Source organism: Neoarius graeffei, chromosome 7, assembly GCF_027579695.1.
Source record: "Neoarius graeffei isolate fNeoGra1 chromosome 7, fNeoGra1.pri, whole genome shotgun sequence".
Taxonomy (NCBI): Eukaryota; Metazoa; Chordata; class Actinopteri; order Siluriformes; family Ariidae; genus Neoarius; species Neoarius graeffei.
Genome location: NC_083575.1, coordinates 37,602,995 through 37,617,406, shown reverse-complemented (window position 1 = coordinate 37,617,406; position 14,412 = coordinate 37,602,995). Strand labels below are relative to the sequence as shown.

The 14,412-nt window shown below is 40.8% G+C and overlaps 1 protein-coding gene across 2 annotated transcripts; it reads left to right on the top strand.

Annotated features, from left to right (window-relative positions):
- The first annotated feature begins 9,268 nt into the window (after nt 1–9,268).
- On the top strand, nt 9,269–13,651 carry LOC132888604 (potassium voltage-gated channel subfamily G member 3-like). Of its 2 annotated transcripts, none has more exons than XM_060924654.1 (2): nt 9,269–9,897; nt 13,006–13,651. In XM_060924654.1, exons 1-2 carry the CDS (start codon nt 9,269–9,271, stop codon nt 13,649–13,651), a joined length of 1,275 nt encoding a protein of 424 aa, XP_060780637.1. The 2 variants fall into 2 exon arrangements, with proteins under 2 accessions (XP_060780637.1, XP_060780636.1); XM_060924653.1 differs by having other exon boundaries at nt 9,269–9,927.
- The last annotated feature ends 761 nt before the right edge of the window (nt 13,652–14,412 follow it).

Here is a 14,412-nt window from a genome sequence, read left to right as displayed (position 1 = left end):
TGATCCCAGATTTTAACTGAAATGTGAGCTCAGTTTTGACTGGTTTACACAATGGTATACGTTAGATCTAACATGCTTGAATGTTATAGACATTATATGACAATGTCAGAATGTGGGGTGTGCAAAAGAGATGACACAACATACTAGAATGCAAAACTTCAATGTGAATATTCTTAACTACACACTGTACATATGTACAATAATGATAAAGGTTCTAACCAGGATACTTTTATGATGTTATGTTCAAACAACATCCGGTCAGAGCTAAATATTAAAATCAATACATGCAAAATTACAGGCATTTAACAGACACTCTTATCCAGAGTACAACATACCCAGAGCAGACTGGGGTGAAGTTGGGGGCTTACTTGGGGGCATTTCAGCCATTCCTGCTGGTCTAGAGAATCAAACTGGCAACCTTTTGGTCTCAAAGCTGCTTCTCTAACCATAAGGCCATGGCTTCCCCTCATACGGTACCAATACACTGGTGTGATGTTGGAGCAGGAAGGATACGTCCTTTCAATACAATCACAAATACATTTACATGTTTATATTTGAGGGCAGCATGGTGGTGTAGTGGTTGGCACTGTTGCCTCACAGCAAGAACGTCCTGGGTTCGAGCCCAGCAGCTGATTATGGCCTTTCTGTGTGAAGTTTGCATATTCTCCCCATCTGCGTGGGTTTCCTCTGGGTGCTCTGGTTTCCGTCAAAGACATGCAGGGTGTACCCTGCCTCTCACCCATAGTCAGCTGGGATAGGCGACCCTGTAAAACAGGATAAGTGGCTACAGATAATGGATATATATATATACACATGACTCCAGAGATTAGTTTTCCGCTTCTAATGTTCCACATCACCCCATAGTGGCCTTGACTATATATATATATATATATATATATATATATATATATATATATATATATATATATCACAGGACCTTCTTGCTGTGAGGCGACAGCGCTAACCACTACACCACCGTGCCGCCCGGTACCCAATTCAATCATTAATAATTACTTATTTTTTTTAAGGCAACCACTTTCCTCAATTTTTTTTAAGTAAACTCAACTTATTCGGGTTTACAGTGTACATTACTTCTGTTACGATTGTCCATCTCGCGTCTGTTACAAATTAATTACAATCTAGCTATATACCATGTTAATCTTATTGAAAGAGTGTGTATGTTTATTCTACTACACATGTTTATTAATTATATTTGCTAAAACATCACCTTCCTATGTTTCAAAAAGTAATTCTACATTGTTAAAATTGAGAAAATATATGTCCACAACACTTCTGTTACGTTCTGACTTTGGCATATGAATATGTTTTTATTACATCTCAGAAAATTAAAGTTATCTTTTAACATATCATTCATTAAAGATTACATGTTTTGTGACCTGATGGTAAAAAAAAGAAATGGTTTTAGGTGAATTTTTAAAAATAAGTTCATGTCACCATTTCAGTACCCATAAGCGTGGAATCACTCATACATATATATATATATATATATATATATATATATATATATATATATATATATATATATATATATATTCTTAAGCCTTTTTTGTGTTTGTTTTTTATTGCTTTTTTAAAACTTCTCATTTCAAGCTGGACTTTTTTTTTAAATCTAATGTCAGATAATCTTGCATTCTTTTCTTTTAGATTACCTGCCAATAAGATTAGACAATTTCATGCTTTAGCAATGTTGGAATGCTTTTGGGTCTTCAGGGTTTTCATTAAAACTCTGAAGGAAAGTAAATGAAGTAAACTCAATTAAGTAGGAGGAAGTCACAAATTCAAAGTCATCGGTGGTGTCCGAGAAAGAGAGAGAGAGAGAGAGAGAGAGAGAGAGAGAGAGAGAGAGAGAAGAACAGTGATCAAGTTCAGTCAAGTTTTTAGCTCACAGCAGGTAGTGACCATTAACTTTGAATACACCTGCAGTATTTTTTTATTAAAAGTAATAATATTAGTGCATCTGCTTACATGTACTCATAAACCCAAGATTTCTCTCTACCCAAAAAGTACTCTTTAATCTCAAAGTCGGCTTACTTAGAGTCTCTCTGTAATAGTGACTGCCTAAAGAAATAAGCAATACCGGACAATGTGCAGTATAATGTGCAATATAAAGTGCAATATCTTTCCTGCCCCCCCACACACACACACTAACCCCACTTCTCCCCCCTTCCCCCCTCCTCTCTTCCCCATATCTTATTCTTTTATATTTGTATATGTAAATACTTAATTTATTTTAATTTATGTAGAAGTTTTTCTTTTTTCTGTTTATCTGTAATGATGCTGCTGGAATCTTCATTTCCCTGAGGTAACCCTCCCAAAGGGATCAATAAAGTTTTATCTAATCTAATCTAATCTAATCTAATCTAATCTAATCTAATCTAATCTAATCTAATCTAATCTAATCTAATCTAATCTAATGAGTGAAACTGCTTTTTCAATCCTGTGCCTGGTCCCTTACACAGACACTCAGACAGTTCTTACCTGACATGAAAGTTATTTCTGTTCATACCCACCTGCAGTATTTTCTTATTTGCCCACCTTTAAGATGGGCAAATAAAATTCCGAAATAATAAGTAACGTAAACATGGTTCAGAACCTTTTTAATGAGCAATTTTTATATTCAGCTGCTCACTTGGCCGTAACAAAACTTGAGTGATCTGACCAAGCATGAATAAACTTTGCCCAGCAATAAAGCTGAAAAATAAGAAATGGGAATGTGAATGTGAAAAAGAATTTGCTTCTAAAAGCAGTTAATTCCTTTTACACCTGAGTTCATTTTAATCAGGAGTATCAAACTCAGGTCCATGAGGAACATGACTCCAGAGATTAGTTTTTGCTTCTAATGTCCCACATCACCCCATAGTGGCCTTGACAATAAGACGAATATTTATATCAAAGGTGTTACATGAGAGAATATTCTGCAGTGCTGGAGTCTGACAGGCCTGACCTAGATGTACTTTGAATTTGCAAACCTTGGCAGCAGTATTGTACTGATTAGTGTTTTTTTCTAGTCTAACACAGATGATACGTTAAATCATCTAATTATCAAGCTAATCAGATATTATGCTTTCACATCCAGTTCACGTCAACAAACTGGTTTATAAGGTTATTGTTTAGAAAATAAATTATATATTTGAAGAAGAAGAAGCCTTTATTTGTCACATGCACACTCAGGCACAGTGAAATTCATCCTCTGCATTTAACCCATCTGAAGCAGTGAACACACACATACATACACACAAGTGAGCAATGAGCACACACACATACTCAGAGCAGTGGGCATGCTACAGTGCCCAAGGAGCAGTTGGGGGTTCCATCCATCCATCCATCCATCCATCCATCCATCCATCCATCCATTATCTGTAGCCACTTATCCTGTCCTACAGGGTCACAGGCAAGCTGGAGCATATCCCAGCTGACTATGGGTGAGAGTCGGGGTACACCCTGGACACTTGTCCAGGTCATTGCAGGGCTGACACACAGAGACAAACAACCATTCACACCTACAGTCAATTTAGAGCCACCAATTAGCCTAACCTGCATGTCTTTGGGGGAAACCGGCGCACCTGGAGGAAACCCACGTGGACAACATGCAAACTCCACACAGAAAGGCCCTCGTCGAGTGCTGGGCTTGAACCCAGGACCTTCTTGCTGTGAGGCGACAATGCTAACCACTACACCACCGTGCCGCCCCAGTTGGGGATTATTATTATTATTATTATTATTTCCCCAAAATGTAAAGAGATACTAGCTCATACTAGCACCTGATTAAAGAAAATGACCCAAACTCAAGGCCTCCGCATAAAAAGAAGACAAGGAAGGAGTCAGGCCTTTGATTTCACTCCAAACTTTGAGTTAACCTCCTTTTGACCTCCATTAATTTGCAGGCTAAAGATACAAATCGAAGGGATCAAGGCCAATTTGCCATTTTAGTCACATCTAACTGCTGGCCAGTAACAGAATGACACTGGACAGGCACAGCCATAATTAGCACTGTGCTTAATCATGTGATTGGTGATCTGGTGCAAGTTTTTATTGAGGCTGGGCTCATTAATATGAGACAGCAGTAAGACATGGCACACCAGACACTGTGAAAATATAATTAAAGGCATGAGCAGCCTTCATGGATTTCTATTATGTACCTAATTAGTGCTAGTGGCATCAGGCTATCTGACCATATACTGTATACAACCTCCTCAGCAACAGACTTTCCACATATGAGGCAGAACCACAGATAAATATTTCCTATGCTGGCCACTTCACTGCTCACTGATCACCTGGAAGGATGGTATTTGTAATGCAGTTTTTAATTATAAACAACAAAAGTAGAACAGACTTATGACCTGAATTGTACATTAGTAACAGTGGCTCAAGTGTGAGAGTGAAGAAATGAGCCATGTTTCTGTCAAGCACATGTACTGGAACAGTTTGTTCCTTACATTTGCAAAAACATGTTTAGCTTTATGTGACAGTGGTGGCTCTGTTTCTAAGCTACTGATTGAAAGATGATGAGTTTAAATCCCAGCACTGCCAGCTGCCATGTTGGATCATTGAACAAAGCCCTTAAATAAACCACAGATCTCTCACTCACTCACGCAAAAAAGGAAAAGATTCCATACAAAAGTTGTTTGCATGCACTCATTATAACTCTGCAGTCCTGAAATTGTCAGCTCCTGAGTCACCTGGATTGTCTTATGTATATGCTCGATTTTTGTGAATTGCCTAGAAACCTTTTTAATCACTCCTACCTACAAGAAGGTTAAAGGAGAACTGAAGTCATTTTTAAACTTGCTTTATTTCTTAATTAACATGTTATTCAATTACATTTTTGGTTGTAGTAACCTTATATCGTGACTCGTATTGGCAACTAATTGCAATTAAATATTATATTTATCGGCCTATTCGGGTTTTAGCCATGTTGAATTTAGTTCGTTTGGTCCACAGCAGGCGTCACTTATCCACGTGAGCCTCACGAGACTTGTGTGAGACTTCAAAACGTGAAGTGTCAGCCAGGTGTCAGTGCCGCCATTTTGAAAACTGTTTTCCAAACGAAGTATTGCACAAAAACGAGTTTAAATGACGATTACTGCCTACTTTTTTCAAACTTTCTTGATTGCTATCAAAATAAACAAAACTTCCCGCTTGATTACATCAGCATTCGAAAGAGGGCGTGTGCGTCTTTTGACAACATTGGCAGATGTTGGTCACTTTGATTTCCGCTGTATGTTTTACTTCCGTCCTATGATGTCTCGCACAGGTCTCAGCAAATCTCGTTTATGGTCATTGCTTTGACATATGGACTGATATATTACATAGCATACTTCAAACACTCATAACTTGCTGTAGCAGTGACAAAATAGCGATCAAAAATGCATTCCTATATTTAATAAAATGAGAGAAATAGAATTTTGATAATAAAGATTTGCCTTTAGGTCTCCTTTAATTTTATTAGGGAAAGGAATAGATCTGGAGGGTCCTCAGGCATAGAGTGTTTTGGTAAACTGGGATGTATGGATGCTGTCAGCTCCTCACTCACTCGCTCACTCGAGTTTGTTGATGGTGTAGTGGCTGCTGCTTTATGTCCCGGGGTGCCCTCATGCCTGTGCTACCTTCTGGCTCTCCCCTTTTAGTTATGCTGTCATAGTTAGTTTTGCCAGAGTCCCTGCTTGCACTCCACACAAAATGTATACTGTTCCTACTCATCAGGTGACATTGGGCATACCTAACAACCTGTGTTTTCTCTCTCTCTCTTTCTTTCCCGCCCAACTCTATCTGTCCCTCTGAGTTACATGTCAATCCTGAGATCGAGATGCTGACCTCTTCTGCTCCTCGGACCTGCCTGATCCATCCTGATGCCCTACGTCTGGCTGGAGTCTCAGCACATCTCTCCTGTGGAGGATGGCCCCATATGGACAGTCGAAAGTCGCCCTTGGAAGATTCTCTGGACACTTACAATAATGCTTTTATGGCTGAGGACTACAGTTGACTTGCTAACTTTAGGAGTCTTATTGCACTCAAGTTTCCATCAATGGACAGTTTATAACTTCAACAAAACAGACTTCATGTTAAAACTGTTAAAAATGTTATAATCATGCTATCTGTCATCACTCAAATGAGGATGGGTTTCCTTTTGAGTCTGGTTCCTCTCAAGGTTTCTTCCTCATGCTGTCTGAGGGAGTTTTTCCTTGCCACCATCTCCACAGGCTTGCTCATTGGGGCTAGATTAGGGATAAAATTAGCTCATGTTTAAAGTCACTAAAATTCTGTAAAGCTGCTTTATGGCAATGTCTATTGTTAAAAGCGCTATAAATAATAAACTTGACTTGACAAGAACAGTGATATGGTTTGCATTTTCAAAATAGTTTATGGGCACTGATTTTAGCATTTTGTTTTTAATACATAAGCACCATAAATACTTAGACACATTTTGCTGTGTTTATTTGCTCAAACAATTAAAAGTTCCACAGTGAAAGGAATTTCCACAGTAGGTAGCCAAAAAGGTCTGATCTTTTTGATTAAGAAATAATTAATCAAAATTGATTCAATCTGAAGTGCTTAGACTACACTGAATTCTGTTTGAAATACTGTAGTTATACAGAAGAAATCAGTTTTATTTTTAGCCAAAGCACTTTGCCATTAATTTGGTTTTAAATTAAACAGTTTAATTATTCAAGGATTAACAAACATGACATTTCTTTATTTACCTGGGGTAATAAATGCTTCTGGCAGGAGCTTGAGGTTGCTTATGTGATATTTCAAATATCTCAAAGGGAATATTACCATAATTAATCAACCAAGCTTATATCGAATGAACTCAGTTTTATTGGGACAAATTTTTCATTTTCTAGCAATTAATGAAACATGACACATTTCTAAAATCCTCAAGTTGTTCACAAAAGATGTCACTGCTTTCAGCCTTTAATTTCATCTTCAATAATACATTTATAATGTAATTTATTTGTAGCACATTTATTCATGCATCACTAAATCAAATTTCAATAACAGGACTTGAGACAGGCGGCACGGTGGTGTAGTGGTTAGCGCTGTCGCCTCACAGCAAGAAGGTCGAAGCCCCGTGGCCGGCGAGGGCCTTTCTGTGCGGAGTTTCCATGTTCTCCCCGTGTTCGCGTGGGTTTCCTCCGGGTGCTTGGGTTTCCACCACAGTCCAAAGACATGCAGGTTAGGTTAACTGGTGACTCTAAATTGACCGTAGGTGTGAGTGTGAATGGTTGTCTGTGTCTATGTGTCGGCCCTGTGATGATCTGGCGACTTGTCCAGGGTGTACCCCGCCTTTCGCCCGTAGTCAGCTGGGATAGGCTCCAGCTTGCCTGCGACCCTGTAGAACAGGATAAAGTGGCTAGAGATAATGAGATGAGATGAGGACTTGAGACAACTTTTATTCAAATAACTACTGTACATCTACATCAAGCTCCACAATTACATATGCAGGACACTCAAAAAAAAAAGTCAAAGTCCTTCCACACCATTCATGGCGCCGATCTCCGTTTCGTAGCCCTCGGCTTCTCGCCTATATTACATAGCTCGAGTTACAGTGTGTGTGTGGGGGGGCTAGTCCTCTGGTAACCATGAGAGTTTGACTCCCCACTCGCATCTGTATTGCAGCGTGCCTTGCCAGATGGCAGTAGGCACTATTTTTACAATGGTCTTTGGTATGACCCAACCATGAGTAGAACTCGCGATTGAGAGGAGGACATGCTAACTACTAGGCCACTCGCCGGTATATGCAAGACACTAACAGTAAACAATACAGTAAGCAAAATATCTATACATTACATAGCAGGCCTCAGTCACATTTTTGTATTTCCCAGTGTTTCCTCTGCTTCTTAAGATGTTTCATAAAAACATGATTTAATACATATAAAATTAATCATTTCATCAATTAACCATACTTGTGGGGAGTCCCATGCATCCATTACATTCCTTCACTTCTACTCACTCCATTTAAGTCTGTCCTGATTAACCTGATGTTCCACTATACCTGAATTCACCCTATTTCAAAATGTAATTTGAAAATCAAGTCATTCAGGATCAAAATTCTTAGCCATTTATTCATAAAAGTAATTTTCAAGTAATAGTATTCTCTGTTTTGGTCGTCATTATCGTCACTGCTGAACCCGATCTGGGCTTGAGGCAAACCAGTTGACTTGGCCAGAATTGCAGCAGTAGTGTGGCCAGTTCCTTTATGTGCACTCACATTCACACCTACAGGCAATTTAAAGCCACCATTTAACCTGCTGCATGTCTTTTCAGGAAACCAGAGCACCTGGAGAAAACCCACGCAGACACGGGGAGAACATGCAAACTCCACACAGAAAGGCCCCCGGCGGCTGCTGGGCTTGAACCCAGAACCTTTTTGCTGTGCGGTGACAGTGCTAACCACTACACCATTGTGCCGCCCAACTTTGGTAGTAATAGTACTGTATTTTTTCAAGTTCCTGTCTTGGGTGTAATTTTGAGAAAGTTTACCATCATGGCTGTAAACTGATTAAGAGATGGCAGGTGCACCTGATTTATGCTGCACTGATTCAAAAGTACTTTTAACTTTAGTTGGATCAACGTGTAGGTGTGAGGAATGCAAAAAAAAAAAAATTGCACACGAAGAGAGCACTGAGGGGTCACAGGGAGGAGGAGGAGGACGAGGCGCCCTCTAGCTGTAGCTGTTCGTGCCGCAAAATCTGCTCCTGTTCCCTAAAGCTCTTTGACTTTGGATACTTATGCACACCTATCCAGGTATCAGTACATAATGTGATTGATGCAATTTAACACAAGTTAAAATAATCACACACTATTTATAGTTTAGCTCTCATCAGAAAGATACCAAAAAAAACCAAGAACCTGCGTGTGTGTGTGTGTGTGTGTGTGTGTGTGTGTGTGTGTGCGCTCGCGCGCGCGCTTGTGTTCGTACGTGCGCGCGCCTGACATCACTCCTGCTTTCCTCGGTTTGACAGCGGCACGGTGACGCCTGTGAGACGCTGTGAGCGCGTTCCAGTGCGCGCCTCCGCACTTTCTTCCGCGTCGGCGCTCGCGTTTCCAAGTTTTCTCTCCGAGCCTGATATCCACGGAGCCTGCACCAGGGTCTTTCGAGTTTTTGCCAACCTTTAGTGCTCCACTTGAAGACAGCCAAAGCATGCGCTCTGAGACTAACGCGCAGCGACGGAGTTTCTCCATCTGCCTGCAGTTGGCCGAGATCTCCACTTTTCTCTCCTGTGCTCACTGAACGCTCCTGAGGATGAAGTTTGGCCAAAGCGTTTGCATCTTAAACGTTGGCGGCACGCGGTACGCTTTTCCCAAGGATGTGCTGAAGGACTTCCCTCTGAGGAGAGTGAGCCGCCTGCACAGCTGCGCGTCGGAGCGAGAGGTCCTCGAAGTGTGCGACGACTACGATCGGGAGCGCAACGAGTTCTTCTTCGATCGCCACGCTGAGGCTTTCGGCTTCCTCATGCTCTACGTGAAGCACGGCAAACTGCGCCTAGTGCCACGCATGTGCGAGCTCTCCTTCTACAACGAGATGATCTACTGGGGTTTGGAAAGCTCGCACCTGGAACTGTGCTGCCAGCGTCGTCTGGATGATCGCATGTCCGACACATGCACCCACTTCACCGAGGAAGAGCGCCGCGTCGAGGACAAAGATGACCAAAAGGAGCAAGAGCAGCGGAGGCGGCGAGGTACTGGCCGCGTAAAGGACGCTAAGTGGCTCGAGACCATGCGCAGGACCTTCGAGGAACCCGCGTCCTCGGTGGCCGCACAGATTCTTGCTTCCGTCTCCGTCCTCTTCGTCATTGTGTCTATGGTGCTCCTGTGCGCAAGCACTCTGCCCGACTGGAAAACGGCCGAAAGTAACATGGTGGAGGAGCACAGGTACACAGAGTCTATAGACCATCCGGCCGGGTACTTATGCCTTTTTTTCTCTCGTCCCTTTTATGCACGGTGCACTGCTGAGAAATTGTCAAAGCACGTTTTAAATAGTTCTGTTCTCCCTGATCATGTGCATGATCTCTGACCAAGACAGTTTAGAAACCATCACGTGTCCAAACCGGTTGACTTGTGTTTTGTCTTGTGTTTTGTTACAATTCCTAAATGTTCGTCTTCTGTCTTTGGTCATAACATATAAAATAGTCTGCATTTTAAAATCCTCACGGTTGAATGAACTTTTGACTTCTATAAACGCTTCAGATTTAATAAAACCCTACGATTTTGCTATCTTGCATCGACCGAGCATTTTATACGCATTCACTGCACTTGAAAACAGGTCCCATTTAATTCCTCTGTTCTGAAGTGAATAAAGTAACACAACAATCATATGGCAAATTGCTTGGTCATACTTTTTACTGCCCAAATGCGTTAATTCAATCCAGAATCGCCCCTGTCCAAGGTGCTGAAGCGTCCTTGACTTTAACGTAGGCCATGAAACAAAATGTCGAGTGTTTAATGAACACATTCTCGGGGAAAATGGCACTAGAATGCACAATTCATGATATAAATGCTCATCCTGGAGTGTGTGACTGTAGTTACAGGACTTGGAGAATATTGTGTACATTCAAACTGACGTTAGGGTATTGGCTAAGGACCACTGTTGTGACTTTTACACTTTGACACTTTTACATTGAAAGAAACAAAATGTAGCAGGATAGTACCTATTGACCTACATACCTAGAGCATATTTGCCAACATTCAACAAACATTTTGTTGTATAGACATTATTTTTATACTAGTTCAGTGATTCAATCTAATGATTACATTATTCTTTATTCTTCAATGGGTAAAATTCTTGGTGAAGTTGGCTTCTGTTGTTGTTCTGTTAAATGTGTAGCATATCTTAAGAAATTGTTAACAAACTAAAATCCTATTATGGTATAGCTGTGTAAGTACAATTCCTTTCATAATTTCTGGAGTGTATTTCCCCCTGTCCTTTTAACCTTTTCATGTGTCTGTCCTATATCTATATTGCCACGTGGACTGTTCTGAAGGTGCTGGTGCTGGTACCTGCGGAGTGCCCAGACTTTTCTATGTTGTGTGTGTGTGTGTGTGTGTGTGTGTGTGTGTGTGTGTGTGTGTGTGTGTGTGTGTGTGTGTGTGTGTGTGAGAGAGAGAGAGAGAGAGAGAGAGAGAGAGAGATTGTGTGAGAAAGGTCTGTTTAGGTGAGATGTCAGGTTTGTCATTCAAGCAAACAGTGTCATCCATACATGATAGAGGATGTTATTGCGTATGTGTGTTCTTTATAAAAAAACAAAATGTGCCTTTATTCCAGTTCAGTGCTTGCACAGTAAGAATTCTTTACATTGTAGCCCTTTGACATCACCATTAGTTCCACACCACTTGGCATAAAGATTGTCCTGGTTAAATATGCCACCCTTCGCGATTTAGCAGGGAAAAAAAATCTTCATAAGGAATACAGTTTGTGTAGAGGATTTAATTTGGTACAGGATCTTTCAAGTGGATGTGAAACTTCTCTCACAAGATGTTCATCTCTAGTAACAAGACTTCTAGAAACATGCCTCATCCTATCTCATGATACCATGTGTCTGCTGACTCCTTTTCAGATTGCCCAGCATTGCACTGATCATAACAAAGAAACCTTAACTCCTTTCACTGAGGAAGCAGTGATGTTAAAAGTGTAAAAATATAAGATATAATTGTCTGGGCTCTGAACAGGATCTGTTGTTTTGATTCCTTTAAGACCTAGCAGCACTTTAATATGCCTTTATGTATTTTTTTTTTTATTAAATTGGCAAATCTCAAAACAGAAAACAGAAATTTTAGACTTGACACATTTAATCAATATGGCTTTGATATGCTTTGTTTCACAAATTTAATTGGCTTTCTTTAAAGGAGAACTGAAGTCATTTTTAAACTTGGTTTATTTCTTAATTAATGTGTTATTCAATTATGTTTTTGGTTGTAGTAACCTTATATCGTGACTCGTATTGGCAACTAACTGCAATTAAATATTATACTTATCGGCCTATTCGGTTTTTAGTTATGTTGAATTTAGTTCGTTTGGTCCATGGCGGGCATCGCTTATCCGCGCGATCTTCACGAGACTTGTGCGAGACTTCGAAACATGAAGTGTCAGCCAGGTGTCAGTGCCGCCATTTTGAAAACTGTTTTCCAAACAAAATATTGCACAAAAACGAGTTTAAATGACAATTACTGCCTACTTTCTTCAAATTTTCCTGATTGCTATCAAAACAGACAAAACTTCCGGCTTGATTACGTCAGCATTCGAAAGAGGGCGGACGCGTCTTTTGACAACGTTGGCAGATGTTGGTCACTTTGATTTCCGCTGTACGTTTTACTTCCGTCCTAACGAATCTCGTTTATAGCCATTGCTTTGACATACAGTATGGACTGATATATTACATAGCATATTTCAGACACTCATAACTTGCTATAGCAGTGACAAAATAACTATCAAAAATGCATTCCTATATTTAATAAAATGAGATAAATAACATTTTGAAAAAAAATTGCCTTCAGTTCTCCTTTAATCATTATTATCAATTTAGTTATATACCACATACACTAAACCTTGTTAAATACTTTGTAAAATGCCATTATTCATCCAAAAAAATGCTCCTAGGTCTGAGAGCATGTTTAGACACTTGCATGACTACTGCTGTAGCATAGTCTCCACAAGGTAATAATAACTCAATTTCACACTCTAATGAACTTGATTGTTTGTCTTTTGTATAATGTTTATGCTAATTAGGGATTAGTAAATGGTTATTTAATCTGCAGTTTTGCAAACTGACTATCATTTTTGTACCAATAGTCTGAAGAGGAAACCCCTTTTATATAGTGTATTTTATATAGTGATGTTTATGATTGAAATGAAATTACTTAGATTCTGCTTAGTAATTCATGTAACTCAAATCACTTGTGACTGTAAATGCATGCAAAGTTGATGGCTTCCTCTCTATTAATGCCTCTCTCAATTTTCTCTCACATAATTCTGTGTCTGATTAGGATCATTGAGGCAGTGTGTATTGGCTGGTTCACAGCAGAGTGCATCGTGCGTTTCCTTGTGTCACGTGACAAGTGTGAGTTTGTGCGACGTCCACTGAATATCATTGACCTTTTGGCCATAACGCCTTACTACATCTCCGTGACCATGACAGTCCTGACTGGAGAGAACTCGCAGCTGCAGCGGGCTGGTGTGACACTGCGTGTGCTGCGCATGATGCGCATCTTCTGGGTGATCAAGCTGGCTCGCCACTTCCTGGGCCTGCAGACGCTGGGCCTAACGCTGCGCCGCTGTTACCGCGAGATGGTCATGCTGCTGGTGTTCATCTGCGTGGCCATGGCCATCTTTGGAGCCCTGGCTCAGCTGCTTGAGCATGGGCTTGACCTGAAGTCCAGCAACGAGGAGTATGCCAGCATCCCTGCTGCCTGCTGGTGGGTTATTATCTCCATGACGACTGTCGGCTATGGAGACATGTACCCCATCACCGTGCCAGGGCGTGTGCTAGGAGGCCTTTGTGTGGTGAGTGGCATAGTGCTGCTGGCACTACCCATTACTTTTATCTACCACAGCTTCGTGCAGTGCTACCATGAGCTCAAGTTCCGCTCGGCTCGCTGCACCAGGAGCCTCTCGGCTGAGTTCCTCAATTGACTGTGTCAGACTTTATTATGGACCTGTTTCTCATTACTTTTTCAATAATAGATTCCATTGATTCTCTCAGCTCAATGAATGATCCAACTCAGTCAAATATGTGGTCTCAGGTAGAGCATAGCTTGGTCTTCAATGAGTTTACATTTACTTAGCCCATCTGGTACTCAACTCAGTTCACTGAGGAGCTCAGTGTCTGCAGGGATTAGTTCCAGCCCTGCTCCACATAAATTGATTTCACTAGAAACAAAAGACTGGAACCCGTTCAGTCAGGTTGAGTGTTGTGGTGCATGGTTGGAACAAATACTGTGGATTCTGTGTCCCTCCATGGTCCAGGTTGAGAGTCCATGGTCTGCTCAAGTCAATCTCTGACATACAAATTTTCAGGAACCCAGGATTCACTCAGCTGTGCTGTTTCAACCATAGTGACAGTTACTGGGCTTTCACAGTTGTAGGCAAGGCTACCATGGAAACATTGGTTTTCAGACCAGATATCCCAGTCAGGGGAAAACTACTCAAACTGCTGGTGGGAAGCCTCATCTTATCTACCAGAGACCTCAAGCACACTTGACAGAAGCTACAAAGCTTCATTGTTACAGCCAGACAGACTTGCACTTCATCCACTCGCTATGGTATGCAGCCACTGAAATATTTTAGCTTCTGAATGTCATCTAGACATCTTCCAGTTTTGGCAAACATACAGGAAAAAAATAATTAAACTCATTTCATTTCAATGAGTTATTTTTATTGTTACACTGAGTTGT

Coding starts and splice junctions, on each gene's coding strand:
- LOC132888604 (XM_060924653.1), top strand. CDS start 9,269: ATGAAGTTTGGCCAAAGCGTTTGCATCTTAAACGTTGGCGGCACGCGG. Junction 9,928..13,005: donor TCTATAGACCATCCGGCCGG/GTACTTATGCCT, acceptor GTGTCTGATTAG/GATCATTGAGGCAGTGTGTA.